Source organism: Eubalaena glacialis, chromosome 12 (genome assembly GCF_028564815.1).
Source record: "Eubalaena glacialis isolate mEubGla1 chromosome 12, mEubGla1.1.hap2.+ XY, whole genome shotgun sequence".
Lineage (NCBI taxonomy): Eukaryota > Metazoa > Chordata > Mammalia > Artiodactyla > Balaenidae > Eubalaena > Eubalaena glacialis.
Window position 1 is genome coordinate 105,393,910 of NC_083727.1, and position 13,526 is coordinate 105,407,435.

The 13,526-nt window shown below is 37.2% G+C and overlaps 1 protein-coding gene across 25 annotated transcripts in view; it reads right to left on the bottom strand.

Annotated features, from left to right (window-relative positions):
* Positions 1–13,526, bottom strand: part of SNAP91 (synaptosome associated protein 91) — a 159,025-nt gene that overhangs the window by 72,857 nt on the left and 72,642 nt on the right. For 23 of the 25 annotated variants that reach the window (XM_061207596.1, XM_061207595.1, XM_061207592.1 and 20 more), the window contains 2 exons: positions 11,603–11,673; positions 5,976–6,003 (listed from right to left, as the gene is read on the bottom strand). In XM_061207596.1, coding sequence (XP_061063579.1) covers positions 5,976–6,003; positions 11,603–11,673 — 99 coding nt within the window. Of the gene's footprint in view, positions 1–5,975; positions 6,004–9,504; positions 9,511–11,602; positions 11,674–13,526 lie in introns of all 25 variants that reach the window. The other 2 variants (XM_061207582.1, XM_061207579.1) reach the window with 1 other exon arrangement.

Here is a 13,526-nt window from a genome sequence, read left to right on the forward strand (position 1 = left end):
ACTCTCTCTTTCTTTCTCAAGATTGCTTTAGCTATTCAGGGTCTTTTGTGTTTCCATATGAATTGTAAAATTTTCTGTTCTAATTCTGTGAAGAATGCCATTGGTAGTTTGCTAGGGATTGCATTGAATCCGTAGATTGCTTTGGGTAGTATAGTCATTTTCACAATATTGATTCTTCCAATCCACAAACATGGTATATTTCTCCATCTGTTTATGTCATCTTTGATTTCTTTCATCAGTGTTTTATAGTTTTCTGAGTACAAGTCTTTCACATCCTTAGGCAGGTTTATTCCTAGGTATTTTATTCTTTTTGTTGCAATGGTAAATGGGAGTGTTTCCTTAATTTATCTTTCTGATTTTTCGTTGTTGGTGTATAGGAATGCCAGACATTTCTGCGCATTAACTTTGTATCCTGCAATCTTACCAAATTCACTGATTAGTTCTAGTAGTTTTCTGGTGGCATCTTTAGGATTTTCTATGTATAGTATAATGTCATTGGAAAACAGTGACAGTTTTACTTCTTCTTTTCCAATTTGTATTCCTTTTCTTTCTTTTTCTTCTGATTGCTGTGGCTAGAACTTCCAAAATTATGTTGAATAAAGTGGCGAGAGTGGACATCCTTGTCTTGTTCCTAATCTTAGTGGAAATGCTTTCAGGTTTTCACCATTGAGTATGATGCTTGCTGTGGGTTTGTCATATATGGCCTTTATTATGTTGAGGTAGGTTCCCTCTATGCCCATTTTCTGGAGAGTTTTTTTTTTTTTATCATAAACGGGTGTTGAATTTTGTCAAAAGCTTCTTCTACATCTATTGAGATGATCATATGGTTTTTATTCCTTAATTTGTGTGGTGTTTCACATTGATTGATTTACATATACTGAAGAATCCTTGCAGCCCTGGGATAAATCCCACTTGGTCATGGTGTATGATCCTTTTAATGTGCTGTTGGAGTCCACTTGCTAGTATTTTGTTCAGGATTTTTGCATCTATGTGCATCAGTGATATTGGTCTATGATTTTCTTTTTTTGTGATCTCTTCTGGTTTTGGTATCAGCATGATGGTGGCTTCATAGAATGCGTTTGGGAGTATTTCTCCCTCTGCAATTTTTTGGAAGAGTTTGAGAAGGATGGGTGTTAGCTCTTCTCTAAATGTTTGCTAGAATTCACCTGTGGAGCCATCTGGTCCTGGACTTTTGTTTGTTGGAAGATTTTTAATTACCGTTTCAATTCCATTACTTGTGATAGATCTGTTTATATTTTCTAATTCTTCCTGGTTCAGTCTTGGAAAATTTTACCTTTCCAAGAATTGGTCCATTTCTCTGTGGTTGTCCATTTTATTGGCATATAGTTGTTTGTAGTAGTCTCTTATAATCCTTTGTATTTCTGCAGTGTCAGTTGTGATCTCTCCTTTTTCATTTCTAATTTTATTGATTTGCATCCTCTTCCTTTTTTTCTTGATGAGTCTGGCTAAGGGTTTACCAATTTTGTTTATCTTCTCAAAGAACCAGTTTTTAGTTTTATTGATCTTTGTTACTGTTTTGTTTCTATTTCATTTATTTCTGCTGTGATCTTTATTATTTCTTTCCTTCTACTGACTTTGGGTTTTCTTTGTTCTTCTTTCTCTAGTTGTTTTAAGTGTAGGGTTAGATTGTTTATTTGAGATTTTTCTTGTTTCTTGGGTTGAGATTGAATTGCTAAAAACTTCCCTCTTAGAACTGCTTTTGTTGCATCCCATAGGTTTTGGGCCTTCGTGTTTTCGTTGTCATTTGTTTCTATGTATTTTTTAATTTCTTCTTTGATTTCTTCAGCGATCTCTTGGTTATTTAGTAGCACACTGTTTAGCCTCCATGTATTTGTGTTTTTTACAGTTTTTTTCCTGTAACTGATTTCCAGTCTCATAGCATTGTGGTCAGCAAAGATGCCTGATATGATTTCAATTTTCTTAAATTTTCCAAGGCTTGATTTGTGACCCAAGATGTGATCTATCCTGGAGAATGTTCTGTGTGCACTTGAGAAGAAAGTGTATTCTGCCACTTTTGGGTGGAATGTTCTATAAATATCAATTAGATCTATCTGGTCTATTGTGTCATTTAAAGCTGCATTTCTTTATTTTCTGTTTGGATGATCTGTCCATTGGTGTAAGTGGGGTGTTAAAGTCCCCTACTATCATTGTGTTACTGCCGATTTCTCCTTTCATGGTTGTTAGCATTTGCCTTATGTACTGAGGTGTTCCTTTGTTGGGTGCATAAACATTTATAATTGTTACATCTTTTTCTTGGATTGATCCTTTGATCATTATGTAGTGTCTGTCCTTATCTCTTGTAACAGTCTTTATTTTAAAGTCTATTTTATCTGATACGAGTACTGTCACTCCAGTTTTCTTTTGATTTCCATTGCATGGAATATCTTTTTCCATCCCTTCACTTTCAGTCTGTATGTGTCCCTAGGTCTGAAGTGGGTCTCTTGTAGACAGCATATATATGGGTCTTGTTTCTCTATCCATTCAGCCAGTCTGTGTCTTTTGGTTGGGGCATTTAATCCATTTACATTCAGGGTTATTATCGATATGTATGTTCCTATTACCATTTTCTTAGTTGTTTTGGGTTTGTTTTTGTGCGTCTTTTCCTTCTCTTGTGTTTCCCGCTTAGAGAAGTTTCTTTAGCATTTGTTGTAACGCTGGTTTGGTGATGCTGAATTCTCTTAGCTTTTACTTGTCTGAAAAGCTTTTGACTTCTCCACTGAGTGTGAATGAGATCCTTGCTGGGTAGAGTAATCTTGGTTATAGGTTTTTCTCTTTCATCACTTTAAGTATATCCTGCCACTCCCTTCTGGCCTGCAGAGTTCCTGTTGAAAAATCAGCTGATAACCTTCTGGGGATTCCTTTGTATTTTATTTTTGTTTGTCACTTGCTGCTTTTAATATTTTTTCTTTGAATTTAATTTTTGACAGTTTGATTAATATGTGTCTTGGTGTGTTTTTTCTAGGGTTTATCCTGTATGAGACTCTCTGTGCTTCCTGGACTTGGGTGACTATTTCCTTTCCCATGTTAGGGAAGTTTTCAACTATAATCTCTTCAAATATTTTCTCAGACCCTTTCTTTTTCTCTTCTTCTTCTGGGACCCCTATAATTCGAATGTTGGTGTGTTTAGTGTTGTCTGAGAGGTCTTCAATTCTTTTCATTCTTTTTTCTTTATTCTGCTCCTTGGCAGTTATTTCCACCATTTGGTCTTCCAGCTCACTTCTTCATTCTTCTGCCTCAGTTATTGTTATTGATTCCTTGTAGTGTATTTTTCATTTCAGTTATTGTGTTGTTCATCTCTGTTTGTTTGTTCTTTAGTTCTTCTAGATCTTTGTTAAACATTTCTTGTATTTTCTCAATCCATGCCTCCATTCTATTTCCAAGATTCTGGATCATCTTTACTATCATTACTCTGAATTCTTTTTCAGGTAGATTGCCTATTTCCTTTTCATTTATTTGGTCTTGTAGGTTTTTACCTTGCTCCTTCATCTGTGACATATTTTTTTGCTTTTTTTTTTTTATTTTTATGAGTGGGATTGTGTCACTGTCTTACTGGTTGTTTGGTCTGAGGCTTCCAACACTGGAGTTTGTAGGCTGTTGGGTAGAGCTGGTTCTTGGTGCTGAGATGAGGAACTCCGTGAGACCGACCTCACTCCGGTGAATATTCCTTGGGGTCTGAGGTTCTCTGTTAGTCCAGTGGTTCGGACTCAGAGCTCCCACTGCAGGAGCTTCCCCCCAACCCCAGGCTTGCAAATCAAGATCCCGCAAGCCATGTGGGGAGGTAAAAAATAAATAAATAAAAAAAATAAAAAAATAAAATTAGACTAGGAACCTAACAGATATGTTAGAAAGAATGTAAAAATAAAAATATAGATGAATCAACAACTGGAAGGTACATCAGTACCACAACAGTAAAAAAGAGGAGGGAAAGGAAAAAAAAAAAGGGGGGGAGGCCTTGGCTGTGGGGGGCGGGGCCTAAGCAAGGGTGAGGTCTGGGTGGTGGGCGGGGCCAATGCTCAGGACCCACAGGGCTGGAAAAGGCCCTGGGGGCTGTGGGGGGGTGGGGCTTAGGCTCAAGGAACAGAAGGGGCCCAGGCGTGCCCCCCCCACCCCGGTCTCAGAGGGCAGGGGACCTCACCTGGGAGCCCAGCAGGCTTCCTGGGCTCAAGTGGGTGGGGCAAACGCCCTCCTCTCCTCTCCCGCTCCTCCCAGAGGGCCACCTCTCCCCCACACCGCCTGCCTCTCCTGATCTCCCCGGCCTCCCTCCTATGCCCCCAGGACCAATGCGGCCGGCAGGGAAGGGTGGGCCTTGGTGGGGAGGGGACCGACCTCGGAGCTCAGCAGGCTCCCCGTGCCCGAGTGGGCGGGGCAATCGCCCTCTGCTCCTCTCTCACTCCTCCTGGACGGCCCCTCCCGCCTGCTTCTCTTGATCTCCCCGGCCTCAGGGGCACTGATCTTGTCTGGTCTTCACTTCTCCTCCCCACTCAGTCCCCCTACATCCTACCGGTTCACTTTGGGGTTCCTCCAATCTCCTTGGGCATCAGAGTCCCCCACCAGCGACCAGCAGGCTCCCTAGTTGTGGGGAGACGCTAACTCTGCGTCTTCCCACACCGTCATCTTCTCCCATGTGACATAATGATTTTAAACCTGGCTCTGTAGCAGAATCACCAGGGAGCTTAGGTTGTTTGTTTCTTTGTTTGTTTGATTGTTGGAGCTCCCCAAGGGTCTCTTGGGCAGCCGGCCAGGTATTGACACAGTAAAGGTTGTCTGGGGTACCCTGTGCAGTCATAATGCCAACCTTCTTGTCTGTAATAACAGCAGTTATGTAACAGAAATTTGGCAAAGAGGAAAGAGCACAGTTATCACATTTTTGCAATGAAAATGGCAATGTGAAAAATACAATGGCAAATGTGAACTACTGCCTATAGAAGTAAATACTCTTGTCACTAACAACCCTAATCCTGCCCTTCAAGATGCTAAAGGAGAGAGGGAGGTGAAGGAGTTGTGACAGTTATTACGGTAGACTGTCTAAAAGGCATGCTTGCAAGGATACCCAACGACAATTGGTTTCTGTACCATCAAAGCAGGCACAATGTTATGTGCCTTATTTATCTCACAGGGCTGTGATTCAGAGTACATGAAAGTGCTTTGTAACTAGTAAGACGTTAACACTGACACATTTGTTTTCAGTTGTAATATAAATGTATGAAAATTTCTTCTACTTAAAGAAAAATTTAGTCCAGATAGAGGGCTAAGTAGACATTGCTTATGACACTGCTGTATGACTAAGAAACTAACATAAAGGGGAATACATAAAAACTTACCTTTCCTCAAGAAATTAAAAATAAAATTACCATATGATTCAGCAATCCCACTTCTGGGTGTAGACCCAAAAGAACTGCAAACAGGGACTTGAACAGATACTTGTACACCATGTTCACAGGAGCATTATTTACAATAGCCAAAAGGCGGAAGTGACCCAAGTGATCATTAATGGATGGATGGATGGATGAACAAAATGTGGTACACACATAGAATCGAATAGTATTCAGACTTAAAAAGAAAGGAAATTTCTGACATATGCTACAACATGGATGAACGTTGAAGATACTATGCTAAGTAAAATACGCCAGTCACAAAAGGACAGATACTGAAGGACAGTTCCACTTATTTGAGGTACCTAGAGTAATCAAATTCATAGAGATAGAAAGTAAAATGGTGCCTGCCAGGAGCTGGGGGTGAGAGTGGTCAGAGAGGGGGATGGGGAGTTAGTGTTTAAAGGGTACAGAGTTTCAGTTGGGGAAGATGACAAATGTTCTCCAAATGGATGATAGTGATGGCTGCCCAAGAATGTAAATGTACTTAATGCCACTGAACTGTACAATCAAAAGTTGTTAAAATGAAAAAAAAAAAAAAAGTTGTTAAAATGGTCAAAACAAAACAAAAAACAAACTTACCTTACTTAATGGAGAGGGAGCACCAGATCTAAAAGGCAACCAAAAAGAATTAAAACTGGATATACATGAATACATTTGTAGAAGCACTTAAGTTTGTTGCTTGGTCAAGCATTAACTTGTTTATATATAGACTTTTTTAGTAATGGATAAACTATTTTTAAAATATATTTTATCTTTTACTCAATTACGACATCTGCTTCCAATGTCTCCCATCCACTTCATTTTTAGGATTAGAAATTCTTAAATTCAAAATCTTTTTTTTGGTATCTCTAGCAACTCAATTAATTATTCGAGTTGATCTTTATTGCCTACGTCCATCAAAAATAAACTGTTCAAATTGGAATTTTAAAAAAATTTGCCAAAACTTGGGAAAAATAATGCTTTACAGAATTTTTAAAAAACCGTCCGGTTTATTATTTTTAAAAGTTAGAAAACCCATTAAGGTTAAAGCAACATTGTGATTCATTTAGTCATAATTGTGATACCTAAAAGGAACACTAGAATTAAAAAAAAGATCCCTACAAGCCCTGTGCCTGATGTGTGTCTCAGCTTCCACACTGAGATGAGACACACTGTGAATACTCCACACTGTGAGTACTCCTAGAGATTGTCTGGTTTTTTTCATGGCTGTAATGAAAACTATCTATGAGAAATATCCCCATTATCCTGTGAGAACTTGGGAGCTGGAAAGAGAAGAGCAACTTCAATGCTTGTGTCTAAGGGAGTGAGGGAAAATCAGGAAGAAATACATTTTTTTTTTCAGTTAGATTGCTGGTAGCACTGATTATAGTATATCATTTCTAGCAAAATGCTTCAGAGACGACTGCCTAAACAGCTTAGGTTTTACTAACCTGAGTTGGTGGAAAATAAATTAGTAAGGAAACAAAATGAAGAAAAAGAGACATTTCAATAAAAAGACTATCGTCAGGGTATCAGAGGATGGCAGGGATGCCCTTCTACTTATCTACAGAGAAAATATCACACGTGGCAGGAGTAAAATAAAATCAGCAGAGATTTAGTAACTGGAGTTTTGTACAGTATCATGAATTTTTGTTTTATTGGATATAGCAAAAGAAATTTAACAATATTATATGCCAGATTAATACCTCTTATGTTCAACTTCATTTGCAAACATAAGCCTGCCATTTCCTGTCTAAATGTAGTTTTCACTTAAAATGAACACGAAAGCAAGGTCTAACAGATTTCTGTGATATAAGGAAGATAGAAGCCTAAGGGTTACACTCGATTAGGTTATGTGTAGTTGGGCTGTTATCTTCAGAGTAACATATCCTATGAAGAAAAGGATATATGCTTCTCTATATTGCTCACCAAGGGTCTACTGAAATAAATGGAATCACAGTATTCTCTATATCTCAGAAACTTAGGAACCTAAAAATCTAGTACTGAGGTTGAAAATTCCCTAATGAGTTTTTGGTTAGTAATTCCTCCACCCCTACCATTTTTTTCTCTTTACATATGGGGAAAAGGAAGGGAGTTAAGTCTAAATAAAAATCCAAGAAAATAATAGCCTTAACTCTGCAAATAAAACATAGAAGCCATCTGATGTGGTCAGTTTCTAAGAATGAGTTAATTGAAATTAATTTGTTTCTCTCTCAAGAGATTTTCATGAACCAATTCTTAGTGGTACTGACACAGTGAGCAATATTAATACAGAAAAGAGAATTGAGGATGAACGAGAACTTTTTGAACTGTATTTCCAAACTAATACATAAAAGTTTCTAACATATTCTATACTCTGTAGCAAAATAAAGATATAGTAAAAATGACAGAATTTCTCTACCTCCTACTAAAGAATATCATGCTCAAACCTAAGTACAGAATATCATAATTGGCACAAGAATCACTTTGTCAAGCTCTCGCATGAGTGCTATTATTAAATGACACTTGTAGCTACCCCATGGATTCAGCAAAAAAATCTCCTACTGTCTCCCACTATCATCCCACTTAAAGCACTGTATCTTATTCGTCTGTCTTCTCCACTAGATGCCAAATTCTTTGAAGGAAGCAAACCTATCTCATTGTTTTATATCAGATAAACATATTAACCAAAATAAACTAACCAAACATCTTAAAAATAAATTAACCAAACATCTTAAAAATTATTTTGTATGAAACTAAACTGTCAGGATGTATGACTTCTGTTCCCATGGACTAGATCCAGGTTTTGCCATGATTTCATCAAAAAGGTAGAACCAGAGGTGCTCCCATTGGGGCCACAGCTTTAAAAAGCATCACTCAACACTGATTAAAGTCTGAGGGCTCTGAGGCTCAGAGAGGTAAATAACTCGCCAAAGTCTCATCATTCTTTAATGGTGGATTTCAGGCTCCAGTCCAAGTCTGTCTGTGCACATTTCACATTCCAGCCTGTCCTGATAAAAACACAGGGGAGCCCAGCACATTTGTTCCTCTCCTACACAACACACAAATTGCTTCTTTTTACCTGTTCCTCAGCTGATTTTCTGCCCTACTGGCTATTCGCCATTTATAAAAGAAAATGCTACAATCTTTTATATATAATGATATTATTTAAAGCCTGATACTTATTTCAACAACTTCAGCTAGAGAAATTTAGTACATGGTGAACCATGTTGGGGGAAAATAAAGCATGAATGTAATTTTAGAAGAGAATGCATGACCCATAGATCCTGTAAAATGTTACAAACAAATCCAGGGTTTCTATGATGAACACAGAAAATGCTAAGGTTTACACTTCCCATGTTAATGGTAAACTATCGAAAGAAGAAATTTTATTTCTTATTCACAACACTAATCCTTACACAGTTTTTGGTCAAAAATGCTAGCCAGAAAGACAAACAAAACACAGATGTGAAAAACCTATCTCTTCCAAATAATTTTAATTACAATAAACTTGAGTTTCTTTACTAACCCTCAACACGTAGTAAACCCACATATAAAATAAAATCAATTTCTCTCTTTTGTTCTGTGGAATTACAGAAACAGACAATATACAAAGGCATATCACACAGTATTGCATAGAATTTCAAAAATGAGTATCGGTGGATATAAGGCACTAAATATAAAAGGCCTATATATTTTTTAGCAGACATTTGAAAATGCTTCATTTTATGCATTTACTTGACTTAGAGGTTAGAATAGTTTTATACTGCTACCAGAAGACAAAGAAAACCGGTTTAAGTAATTAATTTTCTTTATAGCCTTGTCTTTTGGCACTTCTGCCATGTGCCATAGGGAAATCTTTTGTTTACTAAACAAGTGAAAAAGTCTTTGATTTCTAAAATCTAAGAGGAATATCTGAATATACAACTAAGAGAGTCTGTTAGTCTTGATCAAACAAGACCAAAATAAAACGATTTATGCGAGTCACCTTAAGAGAAAATTTTAAAAGTATAATGAAAAAACACAGATGTGTAAAATGGACAGAAATCAGATTTCAATGTTCTAAATACCAAATATGGAATTTTAAGAGTGTTTTTTGCATTTTTAGGAATAACCAAATGCAAAAAAAGTCACTCAATATAGTACTCACCCTTCACTTAAGGTCCCAGGTAAGCACAAACATACAAAGAAGAAAATAGTTAACTACTATAGTTCATTTATTTTAAAAATAGGGAATAAGCAAAAGACAAGTTCATAGGTGGTCTCAGCCAATTCAGAAAAGAAATCTGACAAGCATAAAATGATTTTAAAGGAGAGAGGAAAATTACGCTCAGCACAAGGTAATTCAAAACAGAAGATCATTAAGTTCTTATTTTACTACTCTTAGAAATGTAACCAAGTGTCCAGAGCTAAATAGTCCAAAAATAGTTGGCAGCAGCCACAAGGGGGTGGCTTTAGAGCTGAAGTTAGGGCTGATGAGATCCACTCTAGGAGGTGGCTTCTCACAGGATTGCAGCCCTGGCAGATTTCAGGAGGGAAGAGGGTGGACCTGTGCGGTGTGCGGGGACCTGAGGGGGGAAGAGTGTGGAGAAGCTGACTTGCACCCATGCGCATCCTGCATTGCCCAAGGGAGAGGCTCTAACTCTGGCATATGCATATTTCCTCAGCTAAAGGGATCCATCTGCCACAGGAAGAGGGACATTTCTCAGGCTTCCTGCCTCCTTTGGCTTAAATCCTAGGCGACTCATTTGGTTTCCCAGACACCCTAATACGGGAGGGGTGGGAGGAGGCAGCAATTACTGGAAGCAGGCACCCTCTTTTGTGACTTAATATACTCGCACGTCTTTTCAGTTGACATCAATCTACCCACACACGTCTGATTGTCCATGGCCACACTGAAGTGGGGAGAGACCTTGGACAATGGTACAACCTTGACAGAGCCCCTGAGAGGTCCTGTCATCCATCATTCCAAATAGCTCTGCCATCACAGCCTGAGAGAGCCCTATTCTGTTGTTTACCATCGAAAACTTAAGACATGCAATAATTTTTATACTAACTTGGAAAAGATGACAGAAATCAGCCTTAGCTAAACAACAGGCAAAAAAGTGACTCAAAACACGAGAGTCTAGATTCTGGGAGAATGCCCAGAGAGAAGCAAGCAGAAAGGAGGTGCATTTTGATAGCTGTATCACAGGTAAAATCCACGATCAGCCTATAGCCCTGCAATGAGCAGTTCACGGGTTGTCTCTACCAATTTCTGCTGTCGATCTAAACAGAATCAACATAAAGCTGGGATCACCAACAAAAACAGATTTCAAGATGACTCTGTAGAGAGAGCTACATTACGTTTTTAGGTGGAGATAATGAAGTATAAAATAGTCCCTGACCTTAAGAATCAGAAAATCCATTTAAACCACATATCGGGGCAGGGAAGGTGGGGAGGGGAGTCATAAAACAGTGTGGTGCATGATTAAGGAAGCCCTCACGAGATGGCCCTCCCAGGATGTGTAAAATGCACGCATGCAGAGACAAGGAGGGGAGGCACCCAACATTAGCAGAATTACACTCTGAGCGAGGCACAAAGACGGGAAAGTACCAGGTCTTGTGAACCGACAAGTATGACCCCGGCTGGAGAGGAGACAAAAACGGAACCTGGACATTTTTGGCATGCAGTCAGGAAAAATGGTCCAAACTCTAAGTGTCCAAACAGAAAGGCTGAAAATCTACTAAAACTACACTTATCACTGCTCAACTGCTACTCTGTCTAGAAAAATAACTCTGAGTCAAGTGTCAGCAGCATGCCATGCCGAAGGGTCCACGTGGGGAGAGTCTGAAGTCCAGAAAGCCATTCCTGAAGGCTCTGCTTTTTCACAGTAGGTTTGATAACAAAACAGAGTGTTCAAGGCTGCTTGGGAAATTGGGTTCCCAATGATGACAGCCTCAATTTTTAGCACGAGCAATTCTTTTTCTGAGGATTGTGAGTCCCTTCTGAGGGCAAAATAATAAATAAATCAGCAAGTCCAGCCAACACAGGTACAACCTACTAGTTTGCTGAATTAGCCTGCAGACAGATTACCTATAATGGGGTCACGATGTCGTAAGTTAATGGGAAGGGTAGGGGTTTTCAGAGAACTCAGGATAATTACAATGAAGCATACCCTAAAACGGTAGTACTGTGATAAATCTCACTGTATAAAGAATGACTCTAGTATTTTTCATCTTATTTAGAATATACAACTAATGCGTACTTGTTTCCAGGTTTCTTTCCTTCTAATGTATTTAGATGCTGTTCAAGGGTCTCCATAAGACTGCTGGGAGCCTACAATAAGAAAGTAAAAAATAAATGTCTGCATCGCTTTCTTTCAAAATAAATACACTGGAACATCACTGTAACTTTGTATAGTGCAGGTCTGGGCACCCTAATACATGTGGGAGATAATTTCATTCCAGGGTCTTTTGGTACTTAAATATTTAAATTCCACAGAATCTCCAACAGGCCCATCATACATGTACTTAACTTCACTGCATAACAAACAGTGTTACAGTGTGGTTTCGGTGTAGAAATGACATTGGATAGACTTTTACTAAGATATTACTTAAATGTAGTAAACTCAATTAAATCAAGTTCATCATATGTTTCCATAAGACCACAGTGAAAAAAGTAAAGGTATTTGTATCCAAGTCAAAAATATAAGTGCCCAAATACAAACTTACAGAAATATGAAAATACAGTAAAATCTCACTTATCCATATTTGACTGAAATATTAGGGAAAATTACTACTTTATTAAAAAAGAGAGGGTAAGTGAGAGTTGTGGGGGAAAAAATACAACTTTAATAGTCAACCACAATTCAGATTTTCTTATTATTGAGCTATTTAATTTATATACATAGTAAAGTAACTTTAGCAAATATTAATGTTATAACAGACTACTGTGTTTTGGCAAATTTAATATATTTCACCTCTTTTATTAAGAAGTACCTGAATGTTTTTATCATCGTATTTTAGGCAATATAAAGTGATGGCATTTTGCTGTATATTAGAAGAGATAATAGGTTCATATAAATATTCCATCCCATCTATTCCTCAAGCATTAGGAATTTAATTTCACCTTTCTCGAATAATCTTAACCCAAGTTAGACTTTAACAGCAGCATAGGCATTCAAAGACTGGCATAACATTTATAGATACATTTAATTTTGACAATTATTCTTAAAATTAATATAAAATTAATTCTGAGGGATTTTAAAGTAACTATGCAAACTGCTAAAAAATTGTATAACTGTACATTTTACATTGCACCTATAATGACAAATGAAAATAAAATTCTTATTAAAATTGTTTAGTACATTTAATATTCATTTTCATTTCACTAATAGACTCATATACTGTCTTAACAATAATATTATTATATATATAATTATGTGAGATTATTGTATGTGTAAATTACTAAGTGAGCCACACATAAATTTATAAATATAAATTAGTAAGTGAACAAAAATATTAACTTGATCAAAGTGATGAAGGTAGGGTAGAAAGGGACAGCCCTGTGAACGTTATATAAAAAGTTAATTACTGTAGAGTAGAAAAAATGACTTTCAGGAGATATAATAAATTTTGAAAGTTATAAAAATTAGAATTCTTAATATAGGTCAGGTAAAAGCTGACTTAGCAAATTCCAGTAAACTACAACTAGGGGTATACTTCTAAGTTTTAAAAAATGAATTTTTAAGAGATAAAGGAAATTTTTCTCTATAGAAAAATTGTAAACTACTAAGATGTGCTCACTTAATAAACAGAATGTGTATTGTAACTTTAAAAGGAAGAAGACAGAAATGGATTCACAATTTTTAGATGAATTCACACCTGATAACTTCCATTATAATTGTCATAATAGTAATAATTATAATTGTCATAATAATGGAACCTAGGAAGCCCGGGCATATAACTTTAAACTTTTCGGTTTCCATTCTTTTCATTGGGATCACAGTAAGAAAAAATATATCAAGCCACAGAACCTCTCTCCAGTTGGAAGACTTAGGTCCTCTGAATATTAAATGCAATGTAAAAGGAATGTGATTCTGTGCTAAACCTGTTTAAGAAATGCTATTTATAGTTATAAAATAGAGAACAGTATGGGATAACAAAAGAAGTAGTATTTTTTCCTATATA